At 44.0% G+C, this 24,755-nt stretch overlaps 2 protein-coding genes across 3 annotated transcripts in view; both read left to right on the top strand.

The window, feature by feature from the left end:
- The window catches only part of NARS2 (asparaginyl-tRNA synthetase 2, mitochondrial), a 227,394-nt gene extending 220,163 nt beyond the window's left edge, over nucleotides 1-7,231 (top strand). For both annotated transcript variants that reach the window (XM_071218289.1, XM_071218288.1), the window contains one exon: nucleotides 6,825-7,231. The gene's annotated coding sequence lies outside the window, so the exon portion shown is untranslated. The remainder of the gene's footprint in view (nucleotides 1-6,824) is intronic.
- Nucleotides 7,232-11,948: 4,717 nt separating this feature from the next.
- Nucleotides 11,949-24,755, top strand: part of GAB2 (GRB2 associated binding protein 2) — a 197,015-nt gene continuing 184,208 nt past the window's right edge. The window contains exon 1 of the mRNA XM_058306046.2: nucleotides 11,949-12,178. Coding sequence (XP_058162029.1) covers nucleotides 12,104-12,178 — 75 coding nt within the window. The 5' untranslated portion in view covers nucleotides 11,949-12,103. The remainder of the gene's footprint in view (nucleotides 12,179-24,755) is intronic.

The following is a 24,755-nucleotide window of genomic DNA, read 5'->3' as shown; positions in this document are numbered from 1 at the left end:
CTTGAATCTTAAGTTCCAGAGTTTACTGGGCATGTTGCAATACAAACACTCTGGCCACTAATTTCATTGGTCTGCACAGGGAGAAGGGACTTGGAATGTGAAGGAAGATGATTGAGCTAAAATACATTCTAAAGAGAAACAGTGAAAATAGAATATAAAGGTCCTAGGCCCAGCAATGTTCTTAAGCCCACTGTCCCTCAATTTTTTTATCTGCAAAATGTTTGTAATCTTATTTGTCCTGCCTTTCCTCTTAGGATCATCCTAAAATGTATGTTGAAAGATAGATGAAAGAACTTTGATGAGAATTAATATCCTCCCCACAGTGATTGACCGTTGATATTTCAATGATCTCAGAATAGAAACTTGGTGTGTCCATCTTACAGCTTTTTTGTGTGGTATAAATATACAACTAGACTTATATTTTGAAGAACCTATATTTGCATCCATGACTCTTTGACTCATAACTGTCTTTGTACACTGACTCAACAAGAATTTCTGGATTGGTGCATTCTCCTAGGAACTTAGATTTTAAAAATGTCTTATCCTTTCCCCCACCTGTGATACATAAACAGCCCCCCTGCTCTGGATATTCCCCGATTACTAATCATTTTCTCACTATCCCTTCAGTGAATAAGAACCCAAACTACCATCAGAGCCGACTTTTTCTATCTTCGGACAGCTCCAATTATTAGAAAGTTCTGCCTAATAGTAACCGAAATTTGCCTCTTTGTAGCATGCAAATGTAATAAATTAGAAACACAGCAACACTTTTTCTTCTTGCTAGCCCTCTTTTCTCCAGAATAGAATCTCTGTAAGTGTTCAGTTGGACAGTCTGTCCTTCTGAAGTTCTGCATCCCTCTAGGTTGTTAACCATCAGTGCATATTTAAACTGGGCCTTTCTCTTGGTAGAAGAATGCTTCCCTCCACTGTTCACTCAGCTCCTACCCTAATATCCTGCAATCCAGCCTCGATAGTAGATGCACTTTAAAGTCTCCTGTATCTCCTTCCTATCTTCTTTACTACTACCCCTAATAGTTGTTCCTCTTCTTGTAGACATAATTATGATACTTGAGCAACGTTTTCACATGTTCAGAGGCAGTCCCTTTTCCTTTCATTTGAAGACTGCCGAAACGGGCATGGGTCATACACAGACAGCATGAGGTAGTACAGCATTCCTGTTAAACAGTGAATTCATTCACTGAAGATTGCCACTATTATATATATCCACATTATTATTATTATATATATCCTTTGCAGTATCCAAAAAGGCAAAAAACGATTCCTGTACACTTGGAATGTGACTGGCCAATGATCTCTTAAATGTAATTGCCATCTCCCACATTCTGCATTTCAAGTTTTTGCATCAGTCAACTACTGGGTCTGATTCCTGCCAGAAAAATGTGCTGGCATTTGGTGTGTTGGAAAGGGTATTAGAGGGAGAAGACCCTGGTTTTAAAGCTGCATTCACTGTGGAAACCTGGGCAGGTATGTAATCTTTGAGTCTGTATACCCATTAGCGCAATGAGGATAATGCTTATCTCACAGGGTGTTGTGAGAAGAGGCCTTCCCAGATTGAAAAGCATGACATAAATGTAAAGCATCCAAAGGAAACTTTTTCAAAACCAAAACTTTAAAATAAAAAAAAAGGCTGTATGAACTAAAATATTTATGCAATGTTGAGAGAAATGTTTTACAGCCATTAAAAAGTATAATATGAGCAAATGCATGGGGAAAAAAACAGTTTAAAACTGTTTAAGTTCAGGATTACAGAGACTCTTATCCATGAATATGAAGAAATGAAATCAGCTGTTTCAGGACAGTGAAATTAAGTGACTTTTTCTTTAAAAATGTTTTTGGTATAATCAGTGCAGTTCAGTAAACTTTTATTGAGCGTTCATTGTGCCAGGGCCAGTGCTAGAAAATGTGTATACAGAGATAAATAGGACATGTTCCCTAGTCTCAAGGACTCCCAGTTTCTTACAGTCTTTGGCAAACTTTATTGGGCATAAGAATCACCTGAGGAACTTATTAAAAATTCACATTACCCTGTCCCACCCCCAGAAAGTCTGATTCAATAAATCCAGGATGGAGCAGCCCAAAATTTGTATTTTTTAAAACAACCACCCAGGGCGTTTCTGATGCTGGCAATGTAATTCCCCACTGTGAGAAACCTTCAGTGGAGTTTTAATATTTTCACAGTAAAAGATAAGTATTTATTACCCAAATCTCCTGCTCATTGAAGAAGATGCAAAGTTATTTAGATTGTTCTGCCTTTTACTCATGACCTGGTCTTTATGCTTTATGTCAAAGCTAGGAATGCTGGCTTGCAGAGTGATATTACTCTAGACATCCATGCAGCACAGAAATTACCACCCTGTCAACCTTCATCTCTTTTTCCTTACACCCTTTCTTTTCTACCACCACTTATATTTTTTTCTCTCTATGCATGTATTTCTCTCCCACCCTGATTCCTCCTCTACCTGGTAACATAACAGCCAGATATGCTTTCCTTTACTTTTCTACTCATCCCACAACCAGGTATTGTCGATTTTATGGAGGGGTGGAGAAATATATATACATATATATTACTAAATGCTAACTTTTGCCAGAAGGCTCTTGTGATTGGTTGATATTTTTCAGAAATTGAACTGTTCATTGATCAAAAACCACAAAAAATCTTATGTGGAAACTTTTGTCTTTATTTTATTGGTTGATTTTTTTCCCCCAGTGGATTAGCAGGCCTCAACAATTTTTTTTAAAGGGTCACTGCTGGGCTTCCTGACGTGCTGATCGAGTTGGGGTGTACCCTGCACCCTGACTCAGCACTGCTTGTCTCCACATGTTTGGAATGGGCTTGGGTAGCTTTCTCAGGCTACACACCTGTCGCCTCTTAGTCACCAAGAATCAGAACATTAACAGCTCTGCCCATGCTGGCTGAGTCTGTTAGGCTTATTTCAAGAGTAGTAACACTCCAAAAGGCAGCTGGGATTTCTAAATTTTCTAGTGTTAGAGTTGCTGGTACTTGTACCTCAAGAAATGAAAGGTTGCACAATGCATCTCAGACCCCTTTCTTTTATTATGCTCCCACCGTACTTTATATGAATACTAATCATCTTTTGTTCCCATTTGTCTTCTCTACCAGATTGTGAGCTTCATGGGAGCAGAAATTGAGGAGCATTTATCTTTGTATCTGCTGTAGCTTCAGAGAGTATCTAGCATATAGTGGATACTCACTGAGGCAACCAAAAGAAAAATATAAAATATATCCATCACAAAAGGGGAAATATCCCTTTCAGAAACAACCCCAAAACTGGCCTTTTCCCCTTTATGTGTCTGAAATATGTCATAATTTATTTTTCCAGCCCTTCCAGCATAAATTCAAATCTGGACCATAGGGCAAGAAGTCAACAATCAAAAGTAATGATGCGACTTCAGCTAGTAATTTGTCTTTATGATCTCTGTTACTATCTGGAGGACAATGGCTTAGTAGACTTATACGCAAGTACATATCTATACTGTATTCCCCAGCACCTAGCCATGTACCCTGCACACAGAAGGTTCTCAACAAATATTTGTTGAATGAATGTGTTCATTTGACAGAAGAAATTCAGAAACCCTAGAAGAACTTGGGGTTGCTCAGATTTTCAGTTAGTGGTTTTCCTCACCTTGTTCTCTAAATCTAAACATGTTTCTGGCCTCCAAATTGAAGTACAGCTGCTGCTTGCCCAGAAAATGTTGCTTGATGTCTGCTCTATGCCTGTCTCGGAAGTAAAACCTAAGCCCATACAATTTCAGTCCCCTGCTCCCAGGCAGTTGATAATTTCTCTCTACTCCCACAATCCTTTGAGTATACCTTTTACCACATTGTCCACATTCTACTGTAGACATCTACCTACTTACCTCCCTAGAGAGACCATGAATTTCTTAAGACCACAGTCTTTTTTTTAGCTTGGTATCCCTGTGCTGAACTTAAGGTAGTAGGTACTCAGTAAACCCTTACTGAGAATTGAATAACAAGTACATAAATAACCATTCCTAAGTTACACATGTATTTGAATAGAAGTATATATTACTTCTAAAGGTTTTCAGATGTTCAAGCAATAGATAATGGTTTTGACCCAGAAGGAACAAGGATGTTTTTCATGTCTTTCTTAAACATTTTCAAGGTGTCTACTCAGCCCACCCCTTCTCTGAGAATCCCCTTACCCCAATCCTAGCCAATGGGTGCCTGGCAGTTATACTGGGGTCCTGAGTGTCCCTGGCTGGTTGGACTAGGGGGGGACACCTGACCCAAAATGTACCAGTCCCGTTTCCTCAGTTGGGGTTGAGAATCCTGGAGAGTCTGGACTGGTTGATTAACCGGGAACATGTGAACCTAGGAACTGTAGGTCAGCTATATACATCAAGAGTTGGGAGAGAGCAGTCTGCGGAGAGAAAGAAATGGAGGCAGAATGTTCAAGATTAAACACTATTTCTGGCTGTCTAGTTTTTGCCATGTTTAGACCCTGGTTACTACCCTTGCTGAGGCCAAGTTATTCAACTTTCCCATGGGCTTCAAAGGATATGCCTCATTTTCCTACCAAAAAAATTCCTATGTGGCCAAAGTGAAGTTGAAATGAATACCTGAATTTAAAGAAACCAAACTAAGCCACAATCTGACTTATAGAGGGAATTCTCATGTTTTCTTCCTTTTTTTCTTTAAAGTCTCACCTTTTCAGTCACACCCACCTATTATCCCAGAATATATATTAATCAGGAAATTAGTTGAGTGGGACTTGCTGATAAAATAAGATGCAAAAGGAGAGTAAAGGACTTCTTTGCTTTTCATGTTTCTTGATACTCTAAATCACAAAAACAACAAATGAATGGAGGCTTATTTACAGAATGATTGGACACACATCAGACCTTTTTGGAACTACAAAATTGGATTAGAGAGGTTTTGAAGAACCAGGCCTTTGGCACCTTCCCAGGAGATCTATTTCTGAAGATGCTGCTTTACTGAACTGTGTAAGCATGGCCTTCATCATGGGCCTTTGTGTTTCAGGCTAGCCAAAACAAAAAAATGGAAGAGCCTAAAAAAGCCTGAGTCCCTAGAGCAGCCGAGACTGAACTGTTGAGCCAGCCATAAACAATGATGGCCAAATCAAAGAAAGAAAAGATCTTGCTCTTCAGAAACAGTTCCAAATGTGTGTAGGGCTACGTACACCACATTCATTCAACCCTGGCATGACACACCCTGAGTTTTTTGCTCATTTAAAATAATCATTTTTAAAACATGCATGGAAAACAGAGGAGACTGTGGGCTGCTAAAATCATCAACATTTGGTTCAGGAAAATTTCTGAGGAAAAATCTTGGGGCTTTTTCCTAGAATGTTACAAAAATATTAAATTATAATGATTGCAGCCAATATGTTTCTAACCACTCTAGGAAAAGGAAACAACAACAAAATTAAGTTTCCAGCTCCTTCTGAGTTGACACTTAAGACCTTGGAGAAGCTTGCATGTAATTTGACTGCAACTACTTTCCTTTTTTAGTTAATTGTGTTAAATGTGTGACATAACTTCTAATCTCAGTGGAACAGTCATTTAGAGGTTGGGGGAGGGGGAAAGGAGCTGTTTTAATTCTGGCTTTTGTTTCAGCCATTAAACTTAATGCCACATGATTGTTGACCCAACAATAATCCAATTTAAAAACAGTCTTCAGAGTTACTACATCATCAAAATTAACCCTGATTACATCAAATTATGTTGAAACAGACCACAGCTGTTTGCCCTGTTGCAGCAACTGCTTGATAGCTCATCCAGAAGATACATCTGGGTATAAGGAAGATACATTATGTTGCTCAACACAATTGTAGGAGGGAAACACCCTGTTCTACTTGAGAGCTGAAATCCTTGAAATTCTCCAACAGTCAAAATCTTCCTAATTAAAAAAAGAGAAAAAAACCTGAGACCTTTGCTTTAGTTTTCTATAGGAAGGATGTAAAAAGAAGGAAATTCAAAGCAAACAGCAGTGGAACCAACTACCAAAAAGGATGATGGGATTTTTCTTTGGAGGGCTGTGTGCTAGAGAGTCAACTGTTAAATTGTCAAGAATTTTATGAGCTGGGTGTTTTAAAAATTAGCATTACTAAAATTATAAAAAATGGAAATAACAAATGTTGATGAAGATGTGGAAAAATTGGAACCCTCAGAAATTCTTGGTGGGAATGTAAAATGGTGCAGCCACTGTGGAAAATGGTTTGGCAGTTCTTAAAAAGCTAAACATAGAGGTGCCGTATGGCCCAGCAATTCCACTCCTAGATATGCACCCAAAAGAACTGAAAACAGGTTCACTCAAAAATGTGTACACTAATGTTCATAGCAGTATTATTCACAATAGCCAAAATGTAGGAACAACTCAGAGTGGCATCAACTGATGAATGGATAAACAAAATGATATTAACATACAATGGCATATCATTCAGCTATTTGAAAAAAGAAATATGCTTTAACATGGGTGAACCTTGAAAATATAAGTGAAAGAAGCCAGAAACAAAAGACCACATATTGTAATGCCATATCTATGAAATATCCAGAATGGACAAACCCATAGAATTAGAAAGTAGAGGGAAGCGGACTCGGTCCAGTGGTTAGGGCGTCTACCACATGGGAGGTCCGTGGTTCAAACCCCAGGCCTTCTTGACCCGTGTGCAGCTGGCCCATGCACAGTGCTGATGCGCGCAAGGAGGGCCGTGCCACGCAGGGGTGTCCCCCGCATAGGGGAGCCCCATGCACAAGGAATGCACCCTGTCAGAAGAGCCGCCCAGCACGACAAAGTGCAGCCTGCCCAAGAGTGGCGCTGCACACACAGAGGGCTGATGCAACAAAAAGAAACACAGATTCCCATGCCAGTGACAACAACAGAAGCAGACAAAGAACACGTAGCAAATAGACACAGAGAACAGACAATTGGGGCAAGGGGTGGGGGGGGGGAAGGGGAGAGAAATAAAATCTTAAAAAAAAAAAAGATTGGTGGTTGTTCAGGGATGGGGGTAAGGAGGAATGGGGAGGAATTACTAATGAATATAGGGTTTCTTTTTGTGATGAAAATATTCTGGAATTAGATAATGGCAATATTTGGACAACTCTGACTATACCAAAACCACTGAATTGTACACTTTAAAATGAATTTTATGGTATGTGAATTATATTTCAATAAAAAATCGGGAGCAGATGTAGCTCAAGTGGTTGAATGCCTGTTTGCCATGTATGAAGTCCCAGGTTCCTTCTCAGGTATCTCCTAAAGACAAACAAATGAAAAAACCAACTCTCATTGGGGAGCTGATGTAGCTCAGTGGTTGAACACCTGCTTCCCATATATGAGGTCCTAGGTTCAATCCCCAGTACCTCCTTAAAAAAATTAAATCATACATAGCTTGTAATTAAATATGTTCTATTAAGAACAAAGGAAGTACATATCCAAAAATCATCACTGACTATTTTACTATTATCGCTGCTCTTGGGTTATTTGTCTTTTTTATCTGTGTGTTGGAAATACTAAATAACGGTGTGCTCCTGTGCATCTCTTCTCAACTCTACATTTAAGGACATGAAGTTGATAGCTTGAAATGGGCGGTGGGTGGTGTGGGGGAAGAGTATTCACGCCACGGAAATTGGCAACAGCTCCCAAAAAGTCGGTTGTTAAACACTTAACCAGGGGAAGCAGATTTGGCTCAAGGGATAGAGCATCTGCCTACCATGTGGGAGGTCCAGGGTTCAAACCCAGGGCCTCCTGCCCCGTGTGGTGAGCTGGCCCACATGTGGTGCTGATGTGCGCAAGGAGTGTTGTGCCACTTGGGTGTCCCCTGCATTGGGGGGAGCCCCACGAGAAGGAGCGTACCCCGTAAGGACAGCTGCCCCGCGCTGCCCAGGAGTAGGGTCACACACAGGGAGAGCTGACACAGTAAGGTGACGCAACCAAAAGAGACACAGATTGCCGTTGCCGCTGACAAGAATACAAGCGGACACAGAAGAACACACAGTGAATGGGCAGAGAGAGCAGACAACTTGGGGGAGGGGACAGAAATAAATGAAAAATAAATCTTAAAAAAAAAAACCACTCTATATGTGTCAGTCATCTTGGCTAACTCTAGTAGAATTAGTGAGTTAGAGAATCTCCTGAGGCCTTTGATCCCCAGCATAACAAAGACTCCCAAATCTGTACAGCCACTCTGTATGCATCCTGTGCATAAGGAAATGAAATTTCTGGTCACCTGTTGGATGAAATCACCTTGAGTCAGGGCACATGATTTCTTCAGTTTAGCTAATGTTATGTCTGGATAAAAGAGGATAAGTGCTAGGACCTGTTTGGGACTGTCATAGTGAAGCCTGATCAGAGTAACCACAAAGAGATTAGTTCTTAGTCCCAAAAGAGGGTATATGGGGATTCTTGTAAGACTGTATCAGGGTTTGCAAACCAAGCGTTAACACAATTAGTTCTCTGGAGCTTGGGGATAGAAGAGGTCAGAAAAGGTCAAAGAAGCCCTAGTTTATAAAACTAGCGTTTTAAAGTGGACTTGCGTATAATTTCCTCCACCTCCCCAGCCCTTCCAGCCAGGCAAGGCCCTATAAATTTAGATACTCCAGTCATGTAGTAAGTACCTTCACAGATAGAATTCTCTGATATGGATGGACCTCAGTGAACTGGATGTTCCCAGCCCCCCACCTGCCATCTTTCAAGGGTCAGGTAGTTCATTCTTAAAAACCAACAACAACAAAACACACTTTAATGAGAATCTATTGTGTGCCTGACATCAAGCTAAGATATCCTAGGGAAAATGACAAAGACAGCCCTGTCCTCAAGGAACTCACAGTTCCTTGACAAGTAAATATTTGCTGTATTGTGTAATAATTAGTTTTATATATTAGGTGCAGTGTGAATACAAAGAAAATGAATGATGCTGGGAAGTGGGTATGATGAGTTTTTGGAAAGGGGGTATTGGTACACGTTCAAGATCTCTAAAGGAAACAAAGGGACAGCATGCAGTGTTTGAGTCTCGTTCTTGGGAGAACCCCAACAACTGGTTTTTGCAGTAGAATCTGTGCAACACGATGTCAGCAACCCTACCTCTGGCAGCAGAAACATCCCAGGAGCAAAGCTGCCACTAAGCAATTACCATAGGTTCCCATTCTCTACAGTGGAGAAATTGAGAAACTAAACTGCTCAAATTTTTCTTTTAAAACGTGTATTTCCCATGGGTTAGTCTCATACTGTTACTCCTGTTTTGTTAGCAGCCATAGGTAGAGAGGAAATCCCAAGAGGTCTTCAGCCACACCCCGAGCCCACTTCTACATCTCCATCTCAGCAGATGCCAGGAGCTGGCTTAAATCCAAGGGTAATTTGATGGAGTGAACCAACTGGGCTCAAAGCAACCTGGGGTTAAAAAGGCACACACTTCCAACAGGCCTGAGAGACAAGTGTCCTGAAAGTCCTCTGTCGAGGTGACTCAGCTGGTCATACCGACCTTGGCACGCAGCGCTCAGCTCTGAAATTAACCTGTCAACTCAATGAAGGGGAGAAAAGGCAGAAGGGCTAGAACACAAACACAGTCGTCCCCACCGCCAGGCCAATCGCTGACGTCAGGCCTGGCGTGGGTGGTATTAATCACGCAGCCTGGTGTACCGTTGAGGACAGCACTCCTTCCAGCTTCCAGCCCGTTCCTGGGAGCGTTCCACCAGCCATGCACCTGCCGCTGGCCGCAAACCCTCCACGCCCAGACGGGCGCGGATGAGGCTGTCGCTGACGGCGCTCGAAGCCACGGGGCACCCGGGCGAGGAGGCGCGAGGGCGATGCGCGGTACCCGTGCGCTCCTCCCAGGTGTGCATACTCCTTCCCCACGACCTCCCTTTCCCCCGCAAATTGGTAATTTCCTGGGGATTTAATGAGAATATAAAATTAATGACCCAAAGCGCTCCTTGAAGCCGGTCATTAACTCCCCCCCCCCCCCCCCCGGGAAATACCCCGTGGTCTTTTATCGAAATTACCTAAATTATAGGCTAGTGATGCATGTCGACGCAGGGCGCGGCGGCGAGGGAGGGGAGGTGTCGTGCCAACTGGCTCCGGTAGGTGGCGCCTGACTTCGTGTGACTAAATCACCAAGTAATTTGTAATTTGTTTTCCCTTTCTCCACAACGAAAACCAGGGAGCTTAAAAAAAATTTAAAAAAAAAAATAAAAAGGCAGCGGGTGGAGAGGACTTAGTAAAGGCGCAGACAGGAACGTCCCGTCCGAGGGCTGTTTGCAGGCCTGGCCCGCATCTCAGGCTCCGGAGACGTGCTCCTGCGGCGCACCGCAGCCTGCGCTCCTGCGAGCAGCCGTGCTGGGCGCTGGCCGCGCGGTGCGCGCGGGTGAGAAAGGTGGGGTGGCAGTGGGGCCGTGGGGGGACAGGAGAGCCCAGAGAAGGGACCCTTTCTCCACCCTTTAGGGAAGGAGGGTGGCGCTCAGCGACCTGCCAAAGCCGATCCCCTGTAACTCTTCTATTCCAAGGCCCCTTCCATCCTTGGCCGCAAAACACCCATCATTTTCTGTTTTCCATAAGGAATTGTAAATAACAACGAGGGGTCTTCTAACACCCTAAAGAGTTTCTGGCAAAATGTGACCTATGCCCCAGCTAACCAAGGCTGAACGAACGTTCTCCCATGTGTGTCCTCCACCATATAAATAGCAAACGGCGTATAACAGAAGACTTTCACTCTTGGAGGGAAAGAGAGGGCATTTGGGTGCTGGCTTGCGTCACAGACCTCAGCTGCAGCCAAACCCCGACGTGTTCTCACACTCTTCGCAGTCCCTGAGACTTGGCACCATGACTCAGACGTGCATGAAGTCAGAAGGACTGCTTTATTTTGGTTGGGAGTCACCGCCTCCTGATTGATCCAGCAGACTTTTGAGTATTTTGATATTTATGTCTCAGGTGTTTTTTCTCTCAATGAACCCCTGAAGCGCTGGGGTTGTCAAGAGTTTGCTTCCACATTCTTTCTCTCAGGTAAACCTTCCCACAACTCAGAGGTATCACTATATCCCAATTTACACACGCACCCCAGAGGGGTCGTATGGCCTGTGTAGAGTTGGAACTTTGGCGACTTTTGACCCCAATTTCTCTTTCTTCTACACCACCGTGCCTTCCAATTTACCATGAACCTCACTCATTTTTGCTTCCTCAGTTCTGCAATTCCTACGGCTGTTCATCTACTGAACTCCGTTTTCCCAGAGGCACTGTGGAGCCTGCTGGAATTTGCTTCCTGCCAGAAAGAGAGGCCCCAAGTTGATCTGCGGACTTTAAAGCACCCCCTTCCCCTTAAATAGCAGATAAGCAGGGCCACCCGCCCCCAACTAGAAATTAGAATTACTAGTTCTGACACCTTGGGTTAGCTGTAAAATGGGAATACCACCTCCTACCCAGTCTGTGGGTTGAGACAAGCATCCAGCACTTAGTAGGTGTGTTTTCCCTCTCCCCTTCTCCCGCCAAGGGGGCGTGAGAGTTAATGAAACTCTGGCTGGGAAGCGGGTCACTAATTTCAGCCAGAACCTGACCCGCTGAAACCTGAAACTCTGGGCATGGACAGGAAACGCGAGGAGCCTTCGGGTCCCTTCCCTGTCGCCCCTCCGCGAAACACCGACCGGCGACCGCCTGCACCGACGCCCCTTCGCCTCTCACCGCCTCCCCGAGGGGCGCGGCCGCCCGCCCCGCCTCCCGGCTTTGCTGGAAAAGGCTTCGGAGGGAATAGCAGCACCAGCAGCCCCGGGCAGGGCGCGCGGACCCCCGGCCTCCCCGGGCGCGAGGCGCGGCGGGCGCGCGGGCGGGCGGCCGTGGGCGTGGCGAGCGCCGGCCGCTTCCTGCTGGGGCGCCCCTCCGCGGCCGGGCGGGCGCGCGCGGGCCCGGGGCCGGGCGGGGGGAGGCGAGCGGGCGCGCGCCAGGCGCTCGGGCCCGCGCCGCCTCGTCCTCGCCCCGCGGCCGGCGGCGGCCCCGCCCCTCGCTCCCGCGCGCTGCGCACCGGCGGCCGCTGCTGACCCCGCGGCCCGCGCCTCCGTCCCCGTCGCGCGCGGGCTCCCGGCGGCCGGCAGCATGAGCGGCGGCGGCGACGTGGTGTGCACCGGCTGGCTGCGGAAGTCGCCCCCCGAGAAGAAGTTGAGGCGCTATGTGAGTGCGGGCGGCGAGCGGGGCGCGGCCGCGGGGGGCGCGATTTGGGGGCGCCCGGGGGCCGACGCAGAGGCTGGGGGGCACCCGGGGGGACGCCGCGCCGCGGGAGCGGGGGGGCTGGTGGGAAGGCGGGCCCCGGGCTGCGGGGGGGGGGGGGCGCGGAGCGGCGGGCGCGCCCCGCGGCCTGTGTGGGGCACCTGCACACCTGTCACAGGTGCGCCGCCGAGGGGCGGGGCGGGCGCGGCGCCGGGCTGCGGCTCCTCGGCGGGGCGGGCGCGGCGGCCGCGCCTCCGCAGCCTCCTGGTCAACTGCCCTCGCCGGGGAAGTTTGCCTCGATTGTTGTGGAAGACCAGGGAGTTGGCTCCCCGGGCCGGGAAGCCGGGGGACCCCGAGCGGCCCCAGGGCTGCGGGCTCGGGGCGGCGCGCGCCACAGGGGGGCGGGGGCCGCGGGGCCGCGCGGGCTGGCCCCCACAAAGGGCGAGGCGCCGCGCCCCCGCGCCCTCTTCCCTGGCTCCGCCCGCCCTCCCGGGTGGCCGCCCGCTTCCTTCCAGGCCAGAGCCGCCGCATCACGGGCAGCGTCAGCGGCATGTGCGGCCCTCGCGTGAAGTGACTCATTTGTTTGTTCCCCTGCGCTCCCTTCACTCCGCGTGTCTCTCCCAGGCGCCCCCCGCCCCGAGCGGGACGCCGCGCTCCTGGGCGGCCCTCGGGTGGGCCGGGTTCTGGGCGCGGCCGCGCTCGGCGCCCGGGGTCGGCAGAGGTCAAGGCTCCCGGGTGCAGGTGGCGCTAACCGCGCGCGCTGACTGCGCCTGCGGGACGGCCGCTCTCCCCTGCGGGGGGCGCTGCGGCGGCCGCGGGAGCGGCGCGGGCCCGGGGCCGAGGGACGCGACCCGAGGGTGCCTGGTGGGGTCAAAGGACGAAGCGGGGCGGGTTACGGAGATCTGGCTGCAGTCAGTCGGGAGCTGTGGCTGGAGCTGGGGGTCGCCGCCTCCCGTCTTCGCCCCCTTCCTTCGCTTCCCACGAGATGCCCTTGTGAGCCTGGTTTGGGGTGCCCGACTCTGGGGTCCCGCCCGGCGCCTGGAAGCGAGCCGTGGCCTCCAGCTGCAGGGCCTCCGGGGCCGCTCTGAATGGGGCCTGCCTTCTGTCAGCTGCGGCAGGGGCTGTCCACGGGGGAGAGGCAGAAGCTAACCAGAGTTTCCTGTCTTGGCTCGCCAGAGCAGAATCAAGGGACTTCTGGCCTCTGGACTGAGGAAGTGACATTCCGTTTTTCAAAGGAAGTGTTGTTATTGCGGAGTGCAAGTGTGTGTGTGTGTGAAAGAGAGAGAATATGAAATCAGGCTCTTAGATCATTTGCTAGGGGGAAAAATCTGAGGATTCAGCTCGTGACTTACGAAAGTAGACGTAGACTTTAAAATACAGTAAGGTTGAGAGAATGAAGTGCTCTCTCTCATTTTCAGGGGTGTCCGTGTAGCCAAAGTGTTAAATGACTAAGAAAGAAACTTTTTTTTTCCTTTTCAGGGTTGTATCAGTTCATTAGGAATGTATATTAAGGATAAGGATTTGCTAGTAACATTTCTATTTATAACTACAATCTATGGCCTCAAAGAGCTTCTGAAAATTATCAGTAAAAGTGATTTCATACCAGTTAGTGGAATAGAGTGTCCAGTAAAGATGTGACCCTTAATTGTCAAATTAGAGCAATACCCTAAGGAACCTTGAAGCTTTGTTTTTTGAAACAAGTTGCAAACAATTTAACCCTGTATCCACATTTGGTGACTACTTCAGCTCTATTGCCCAGACTCTCTTTATGGCCCATTTCTTGGGTGTTTTATTGCTGAGAACATTAAGTTCAAAATAATCAAGTTTGGACGCTTTAGGGTCAAGTGTCTTTTTGTGCCTTCGACCTACTCAACACCCTAGAGTCATAAGATAGCCTCAGTCTATTTCCCATCTTCCTCACAGCTCCTGCCCCAGCGGGATGTATTCCATTGGTGTGACTGGAAGCCTCTCCTGCTGTGGAACTTCATTTCACCTGGTTGAAATTGAGCCTCTCTGGCTATCCCTAAACTGCCTTTACATCTACTTTTCTTTTGGGGTGTTGAGAATTTTCTGTACCCACTTGGAAGTTAAACATCTGCCAGTTCCCTCTGCTCATTAGAGGCCCAAATTCATTGGAACTGAACTTGGGAAGAAAATTCCCAGCCCCATTGCCGAACATATACCCCAAAATAGCTTCTTATGGTGTACATAAGGGCACGTGGTATTGTCAATTGGTAAATCTCCCTCACAAGAATATATCAGACATCCAAGTAAAGGGAAAAAGCAGTTTGTGAAATAAAATACGACTCTTTAACTGTTTTAAAAACCAACATTTCTGGTTTAATTTGGGGTGCAGTAGAAGAAGCTGTGGCAAATATTATAGGAGATTAGGTTTTAGCCATTCCCCCCACAGTATTTCCTTTTTTATTGATCTAATGAAATTGTAAGAGATACGTCCAGTGTTTGCTGTATGCCCTAGAGGAATTACAAAAAATGGCTCTGAAAAAATGTGAGTATTGCCCCTTGGGCATCACGATACCGTTGTCACTAGTGGGAGACTGGCAGGAGAAGCTGAGCAATCTTCCATTTGCCCTTGAGTACTTGAATCTCCCAATATGTGTGTGTGTGCTTTATAATATGTGTGTGTGTGTATCATGTATGTAAGTGTGAAACAGGGTTTTCTTGAGTAAAAAACTTATTTTTTGACCTACAGTGCGCTGCAATTTTCTGTTACTTTCACTGGTTTCCTGGGGAGAAAGAAATTGGCAGCATCATTGCCCCCTAGTGGCAAATCTGAAGAAAGTGATATATTGATTCCAATGAACAACTGCCTTAAGAGAAGAGTAATTGTTTGTTTTTATCTTATTCATTCAGTATCTCTGTCCCAGGTACTGGATTAGGTGCTGAGAATAAAAAATAATCCACCCCTTGATTATACATTATGATGTGTAAAGCTAACATTGCTGATTTATAAGTGTGATTGTGCCTGAAAGGGATAGTCTGTGAAGGTAAATGTCAATTGAAAGAAAGCTAGAGAATAATCTAGGGGATGTGTAGTGTAGTAATTTTGGTGGTGGATGAAGGTTGCGGTTAATAATATAAATTTAAGAATGTTCTTTTACAGAGTGTTAAGAACATGGGGAGAATTACAACTAATGTAACTTATGGACAGCAGTTAACGATAATATTAGCAAAGAAGATATATTAGTTCTAAAGGACAACAAAGGGGGTATAAGGGAATGGGAATTTTCCTTTTGGAGTAATGAAAAGATTCTAAAATTGGCTGAGGTAATGACAGCACAACTCTAATGAAAATGAATGCCTCTGAGTCCACATTTTGAATGGATTGTACAAAGCATGGGACTGTATAACACAGGGAATCCTATGGTAGAAGATGGACTGTGGTTAACAGGACAAAGATGAGAACATTCTCTCATTAACTATAACATATATAATACTAATGCAGAATGTTAATAATCAGGTGGTTGGAGGAAAAACACACCAAATGTAAGATATGGTCTATCGCTAGTAGTAATATTTTGACAATGCTCTTTCATAGTTTGTAAGAAACGTTGCACAACAATGCAAGGTGTTTGGTAGTGAGGTAATATATGGAGCCCTGTATGATGATGTGCATGAAACCATCCCTTCAGTCTTAGCGGATGATTTTGCCTTCTCCTTAAAGAAAATTAAAGCTATCAGTTAAGTAGCTATCTGCACATTCTGTCACCAAAATTTCAAATTTACTTTTATCTGTACGATTCTTTTCTTTCCTCTTCTTAAAGTAAATGGGGGGAAGCGGACTTGGCCCAGTGGTTAGGGCGTCCGTCTACCACATGGGAGGTCCGCGGTTCAAACCCCGGGCCTCCTTGACCCGTGTGGAGCTGGCCCGTGTGCAGTGCTGATGCGCGCAAGGAATGCCCTGCCACGCAGGGGTGTCCCCATGTAGGGGAGCCCCACGCACAGGGGGTGCACCCCGTAAGGAGAGCCGCCCAGCGCGAAAGAGGGTGCAGCCTGCCCAGGAATGGTGCCACACACACGGAGAGCTGACACAACAAGATGACACAACAAAAAGAGACACAGATTCCCATGCCGCTGACAACAACAGAAGTGGACAAAGAAGATGCAGCAAATAGAGCCAGAGAACAGACAACCAGGGTGGGGTGGGGGGAAGGGAAGAGAAGTAAATAAATCTTTAAAAAATAAAATAAAGTAAATGGGATGCCCCTTCTCTCTAAGCTAATCTTCCTACCTGAACGTCATTTTCTCTTTCACTCCTGTACCTCTCCCTATTCCTCTGCTTCCCCTCTACCTATTCCTTTCCATTAACATTGAAACATATGTAAGGCTCTTTCTTTGAACAAATTCTCTTTTCCTTCAGGGCCAAACTTATTAGTGGTTGTTTATATTTTCCCCATTTTCCCCCACCTCTTACTTACTTCTCAGTCAGTTCCAGCGTGAAACCTACTTTATCATTTCACAGAGCTATCCTCAGAAAGCCATCGAGACACCCAAATTACTAAATTCAGAGGATGATTTTTCATTCTCCACTGTTCGGTCACAATTTATGCCTCACTTTTCCTTGAAACATCTTTCTCATTTCTTGAGTGACACTGCATATGCCTAATTTTTCTCCTTTTCTGCCCAACATCCTTTATCCTGTCCTTAAAGATTGAAGCTTTATTGCTCTGGGCTTTTTTTTTTTCAATTTCCCACTCAGCTGTCTTACCCACCATCTTGGCTTCAAGTACCATTTGTATGCAGGTCACTATCAAAGTAAATTTCCAGAATTTACCCGGACCTCCTGACCCATGTGGTGAGCTGGCCCATGTGCAGTGCTGATGCACGCAAGGAGTGCTATGCCATGCAGGGGTGTCCCCTGCATAGGGGAGCCCCACGCACAAGGAGTGTGCCCCGTAAGGAGAGCCACCCAGCGTGAAAGAAAATGCAGCCTGCCCAGGAATGGCACCATACACACGGAGAGCTGATGCAGCAAGATGACGCAATAGAAAGAGACACAGATTCTGGGTGCCTCTGATAAGGATAGAAGCAGTCACAGAAGAACACATAGAGAATGGACACAGAGAACAGACAACTGGGTGGGGGGGGGGATAGGGTAGGAAGGGGCAAGAAATAAATAAAAAGTAAATCTTAAAAAAGAAAAATTCCCATCCCAGGGTTGTCTTCTGAACTCCAGACTTGCATGTCTAGTTGTTAAATCTCACCACACCTCAAACTATTCCTCTTAATTCCTCTCCTATTCCCCCCCAAAAAATCTTCTTGGTAAATGATGCCACAAACCACCACTTGCTTAGGTGAGAAACTTGGGAGTTCTTGACTCCCTGTCACTCACTCTCTATCCCACTTCTAATCTTTCACCAAATCCATTAGTACTGTCATCAACATATGTTTTGCTATACACATCTCCATCCACACACCATTACTTTTAATACTAATTATTATTTTAATCACCACCTGTTGAGTGCTGGCTCTGTGTCAGGCAATATGTTTAGCCATTGATCTTTTAATTTAATCCTTCTAGTCCTATGAGAAAGGAAGGGCCTTGCCCAAAATCTTGAATTTTTTAGCTTTAACTATTTTGAGAGAATTATAGATGCACATCCAGTTGTAACAAATTAAAATAGAGAGATTCTTTGTATCTTTTATCTAGTTTCCTCTAAGGTAAAATACTGCAAAATTCTGGTACAATACCATGATCAGGATATTGACAATGACACAGCCAAGACACAGAACATATCCATCACCACAAGGATCCCTCATGTTGTCCTTCTATATCCACATCCACTCTCATCCCATCCCCACCCCATCCTTAAACTGTGGCAACTACTAATCTGTTCCCCATTTTTATAATTTTGTCATATCAAGAATGATATATAAACGGATTCATATAATATTGGCTTTTTTTTTTTTCATTCAGCACAATTCTCTGACATTCATCCAAGTGGCATGTATCAGTAGTTAATTCCTTTTTATTACTGAGAAGTACTTGACAGTTTGGGTTTGCCACAATTTAACACGTTCATTCACTGAAGGACATCTGGTTTGTTTCCAGTTTTCGGCTATTGTGTGTACAGGTTTGTTTGTTTAAATATTCACCCTTTGATTTTAACATACATTTCCCAAATAGCTAATGATGTCAAACATCTTTTCATATGATATTTGCCATCTGTATACTCTTTGATGAAATGTCTTTTAAGTCCTTTGCCCATTTTTTATATGAATTGTTTGCTTTTTTTATCATTGAGTTCTGAGAATTCTTAATATATCCTAAATAGTAGTCTATAGTTGGATATGTGTTTTGTACGTATTTTTTCCAGTCTGTAACTTGTCTTTTCATGCTTTTAACAGGGTTTTCTACAAAGCAAAAGGTGTTAATTTTGATGAAATCCAGTTTATCAATTTTCCCTTTTATGGATTGTGATTTTAATGTCAAGTGTAAGAACTCTTTGCTTAGCCCTGGATCTCAAAGGTTTTCCTGTTTTTTTAAAAAATTGTTTTGTAGTTTTGTGCTTTCCATTTAATCCATTTTGAGTTATTGTATAAAGCGTGAGACTTAGTCCAAGGTTAATATTTTGCCTATGGATGTCCATTTGCTCCAGCACCATTTGCTGAAAAGGCTATTCTTCCTCCACGCAGTTGCTTTCACACTTTTCTCAAATAACCAAAATAATATTGAGTTACCATCCTGGGGATTCCTGCTACATTCTCTAATAGACTGGCAAGAATCCCTTGAGTACATGGGCAGAGCCTAGTGAAGGAGGACAGACCAATACATCAGGCCCTTGATATCGATGCTTGTACTTATAAACCTCATTTTTGTGAAATTGAAACTTAGCCTAGTATTATATATTGCCTATGAGTTTCCTCATGAAAGCCTCCTTGTTGCTCAAATATGGCCTCTCCTAAGCCAAACTCAGCATATAAACTCACTACCTTCCCCCCAGTGTGGGATATGATTCCTGGGGATGAGCCTCCCTGGCACTGAAGGATTATTACTAAGTGTCAGCTAGCAGTGCATTTGGAAAAAGACCTTGACCAAAGGGGGATAATATTAAATACAAATGAGTTTTTATGGCTAAGAGATTTCAAAGTGAGTCAGGAGGTTATTCCAGAGGTTACACTTATGCATGTCTTAAGAAGCTCTCACTGACTGCCACGGTAAACAGTGCCTCAAGCAGGGTTGCTCCTGAGGGCTCTAGAGACATCTGAACACTATAGACAGGGTAGACAACCCCAGGAATCCAGCACCCTGTCAGTGGGCCTTACCTTATTCATCTTTCCAAAGAACCAGCTCTGTGTTTTATTGATGTTGTCTATTTTTCTGTTTTTAATTTCAATGATTTCTGCTCTCTGTTATTTCCTTCCCTCTGCTTGCTTTGGGATTATTTGGCTCTACTTTTTATAGGTTTTTGAGGTGAGAGATTAGATTATTGACTTGAGACTTTTCCTCTTTTGTAGTGTATGCATTTAGTGCTATAAATTTTCCTCTCAACACTCCTTTAGTTGTATCCCACAAATTTTAACATGTTGTATTTTCATTTTCATTCAACTCAGTATATATTTTTAAATTCTCTTGGGATTTTCTCTTTGACCTATGGATTATTTAGAAGTGTGTTGTTTAGTTTCCAAGTGTTTGGAGATTTTCCTATTACCTTTCTGTTACTCATTTTCAGTTTGATTCCATTGTGGTCACAGAATATACTCTGTATGATTTCAATTCTTTTAAATCTGTTGAGGTTTGTTTTATGGATCAGGATATGATTTATATTAGTTTATGTTCTGTGGGCACTTGAAAAGAATGTGTATTCTGTGGTTGTTGGCTGGAGTGTTTTATATATGTCAGATAGATTGATGGTATTGTAGAGTTCTTCTGTATCCTCGCAGATTTTCTGTCTAGGTTTCTATCAATTGATGAGAGATGAGTATTGAAGTCACCACCTATAATTTTAGATCTGTTTCTCTGTTGAGGTCTATCAGTTTTGCATCATGTATTTTGTAGCCCTGTTGTTTGGAGCACACATTTAGGATTGCTATGTCTTCTTGGTGGCCTAACCCTTTTATAATTATATATTATCCCTCTCTGTCTCTGGTAATTTTCTTTGCTCTGATGTCTACTTTATCTGATATTAATATGTAGACATTCCTGCTTTCCTTTGATTACTGTTCACATGGTATATCTTTATCCTTCCTTTTACTTTCAGCCAGCTGTTGTTGTTGTACTGTTCCATTTGTAATAAATTTCTTGTAGCCAGCATATATTTCTGTCATATGTTTTAATACACTGCCAATTTCTTTTAGTTGGTGTGTTTAGATAATTTACATTTAATGTAATTATTGGTGTGGTAGAGCTTTAGTATGCCATTTAATTTTGTTTCCATTTCCCATTTGGTCTCTCTGTTTTGTTTCTGTGGGTTGTTCTGATTACTTTTTATTTTTTTATTGTTTTTTTGTCTTGTGTTTTTTCTTTTTCTTTTTTTATACTTTTGAACACTTTTTAAAATTATATTTTGATTTAACCATAGTGTTTTTTTAGTGCATCTCTTTGAATAGCTTTTTTTAGTGGTTAGTCTAGGTATTATATATACACAAGTCTGTTGATGTCATCATTTTAGGAAGTTGAATGAGCTTTATGTCCCTTTACCCTCTTCCATTTATAATCTAATTGTCTAAAATATTTTTATATACATTTTGAATCACATCAGAGAGTTATAATTTTTGCCTCAATCATCAAACATAATTTAAAAAACTGAAGAGGAGAAGGGAGACCTGTATTGTATTACCCCATAGTTTGCCTTGTTGTTTCTTCCTTGCTGATGCTCCAAGGTTTCTTTTATTATTTTCTTTCCGTTTAGAAAACTTCCTTTTGCCACTCTTTTAGGATATTTGTGCTGGAGACAAATTCTCTTAGTTTTCCTTCACCTGAAAATGTCTTGATTTCTCCTTTCTTCCTGAAGGGTATTTTTGCTACTTATAGGATTCTGCATTTGCAATTCTTTTCTCTCATGACTTGAAAAATATTGTGCCACTTCCTTCTGCCCTCCATGTTTCTTTTTGAGAAATCCAGTGTTATTGGAACTGTTTTTCCCCTGTAAGAAACATGGCGTTTTTCTTTGGCTGCTTTCAAGGTTTTTTCCTGTTTTTAGTTTTTAGAAGTTTAGCTATGATGTGTCCTGGTGTGGATTTCTGCAGGTTTATCCTGTTTGTTTTCACTCAGCTTCTTTTTTTTTTTTAAAGATTTATTTATTTATTTAATCCCCCCCCCCCAGGTTGTCTGTTCTCTGTGTCTATTTGCTGCGTCTTGTTTCTTTGTCTGCTTCTGTTGTCGCCAGCGGCACGGGAAGTGTGGGTGGCGCCATTCCTGGGCAGGCTGCACTTTCTTTCACGCTGGGCAGCTCTCCTTACGGGGTGCACTCCTTGTGCGTGGGGCTGCCCTATGCGGGGAACACCCCTGTGTGGGACAGCACTCCTTGTGCGCATCAGCACTGCGCATGGGCCAGCTCCACACCGGTCAAGGAGGCCTGGGGTTTGAACCACGGACCTCCCATGTGGTAGACAGACGCCCTAACCACTGGGCCAAGTTCGTTTCCCTCACTCAGCTTCTTGAATCTTGTTTCTTGCCAAGTTTGGGAAGTTTTCTTTCTTTCTTTCTGTCTTTTTTTTTTTTTTAATTACAAAGCTACTTTTAAAACTTTGGGGTGAGCCCCACAGGAATAAAAAGCACTGGGAAGTGGTAACCCCCTCACTCCCAGGAGTGGCCTAGGGGGAGAGAGGCTATCTGAGGGGAAGGAAGCACAAAAGGGGCCTGCTGCTGACTCAGGGCAAAGGAAATGCCATCGGTGCTGGGACCCGTGAGCACTGCAGGAGGAAACACAAGCATGGTTGGACTGGCTCCTGGCACACAGCTGGAGGGCAAGGGGGTTGGACACAAAACCACAAAGCTACTCGGGTTCCACCTTCTACTCGTTTGCCTTTTTCTGCTTCTGCTGCGTGATCTCTGAGTCCCTCTGCTTGCGGCAGCAGCAGAAAGCCCATCTTCCTGGCGCTTTCCCTTAACCGAGTCACTCTGCCTTTTCATATTCTTCTGGCAGGTGACCTTGTGCTGGTTACAATGGGCGATGGCGATGGCAGGGGCTCTGGCCTGTGTCTGTTGCGTCCCCTCATTCCTTCTGACACCGAAGGCCCAGTCTTTTTGTTTTTTTCTTAATTATTTTTTTGGTCCTGCAGTCTTTCTCCTCTCCTTCCAGGACTCAAGACAACCCAAATGTTAGGTCTTTTGTTATGTCCCACAGGTCCCTAAGGCTCAAGTTCAGAGTTCCTATGAAAGAGGTAACAAATGTACATAAACATTCTACCCTACCGTCTCCTTCTCCCCAGGATTAAATACCTACTCTGGGCCAAACACTGTGCTAAGATTTTTTTTTCACACTATCCCGGTAAATTCTCAAAACCCAGTGAAGTAAATATATTATTCCAATTTTATAGACAAGGAAGTAGGTTAAGAGAATTAAGTCATTTGCTTAAGGTGCCTTGAAAAACTGAAGTCTTCTGAATATAAACATTGTCAATACACCATTGAAATTCCCAAACTGGAGATCACAACAAGTTCCAGAGAGTTAAAGATTCCTGAAAGGAACATCTCAAAAGTCCATTTATCTCAGGGGTTTGTGTGAAGCTATAATTTTGTCCAGTGCCTGGGAAGTATGGGGTGCTGAGGAATGTGAGGACCCATGTGTGAGATTCTGGAGCCTATGTTTGATAATGATTTAAAATACAAAAGTTTCCCAGTAAGTGGTAACCCTTCAAAGCTCAGCTCATGTCTCCTGCCCTCCAAGCCCTTTCAAAGTGAATCCTCTTCTGGGCTTGCGCCCATGGCACATTTTCTACCTTTAGTTTTGCATTCTCTCATTGCAGTTTTGTCTGTCTCCCTAACTAGTTTTTAGCACTTTACATGAGAGTGTAAGCATCTCACTGAAAGCTTGGTTCAGACTTGGCACTGCTTGTTGTGCATGAGCTATAAACAAGGCACTTACAAAGTCATCGTCATTTATTCTTTACAACTACCCCTCCTTTCTAGTTTTATGCTTGCTTCTTTTAATTTATTTACCAGTTATCAAATAGTGTGTTGGTTCCTTAGTAACCACTTTTTTCTTAGTGTCATTATAAGCTCATATATATAAACACATTTAATGCATTTGAATCAATTATAGTTGTTATCCTTATTGATGCTCAGATAGTACTTTGGCCATTGAAGCCTATTTAAATTAGTATCTGACTTTTTCTGACATGACCCTAGTAGTCTTTGATAGTTTCTTTACTATCTGATATGGCAAGACGTTCCAGGTTTATCTTATACATTTCCTGCCCCAGATCTGGAATTAGCCATTTTCTCAGAGTCCTGGTTTCTTAATAGGAGCTAGAGTGTGGGCACTAAGAGTTGCTTATTGATTTGGGATTGGTTACACATTTATTTTTTGCACAGTTATAATCAGTATGAATTATCAGGTTATATTCTTTTTCCCCCACAAAGCACAGTTTGTGAATATTTTCATTTAATTCTACATGATATTTTTTCCAAATTTTTAATTATGAAAATTTTTGAACATGCACAAAAGTAGGGAAAATAGTTTAATGGACACCCATTCACACCATTTCAAATATTCATTCCATTTCTGTTTCTTTGCTGGAGTATTTTAGAGCAAATCCTAGATATCTATATGGTCTTGTTAGTATCATGTGAGTGAATGTACCATATCTAAAGTACATTCCCTTGGTTAAACATTTATGTTATTTCCAATTATTCCCTATCATAAACAATAGAGGCCTATTTTGTCATACAGGTGGCATATCTTCTGAGAGTTTGACCCAAGAGGATGAGCCTATTGTTTAGGTACCATTAACTGTCACCAAGTTAGCTTATTCCTGGATAAGCAGTATGTCTTTCCTTAGCTTGCTTCAGAAAAACATGCCAGTTGGCGCTCTGCTGGCTTGCAAGAGCAAGGGAAAGTGTTAAGTTTTGCATATGGCAGAGAGACTAAATTTCTCGTGGGGTCTATAGAATTGAGTTCTGTTGCTTTGTTAACATAATTTTCTAGAGGAAGAATTGGGCATAGGCTAGATGTATATATGCTCTTCTTGGATTCTACCGAGGCTGCAAGGTACTGAGCTTGGTGCCTATTAGAGTCTCTGCAGATACCGTCAGCAAGAAATAGTAAGAGTGAGCAATGTCTCTAGTATTCCCCTCAGTTTACAGTCCTTCGGCAACTTGAGTTATAATATGCTATATGCTGAGTACCACACACATGACAAACATCAGTGCTAGAGGGGCTCAGAAGGGACTGGTCTAGTGTGGTCGGAGAGCTCAGCGTTACAAGATATGCTTGTACTCTGCCATTTCACCGTTCTGAACCCATTTCCTCATATATTCTGGGTTGGTTTGTGTGTCACCTTCTGGTGGCTGTTCCTGGCCCTCCCTGCCCATGAGTTAAGGCCCCCTTCTCCGCTGTCCTGTGGCATTGTCATG

The sequence above is a fragment of the Dasypus novemcinctus genome, chromosome 10 (genome assembly GCF_030445035.2).
Source record: "Dasypus novemcinctus isolate mDasNov1 chromosome 10, mDasNov1.1.hap2, whole genome shotgun sequence".
NCBI lineage: Eukaryota > Metazoa > Chordata > Mammalia > Cingulata > Dasypodidae > Dasypus > Dasypus novemcinctus.
Note: the sequence above shows the minus strand (reverse complement) of the source record. Positions and strands in the feature narration are given on the sequence as shown.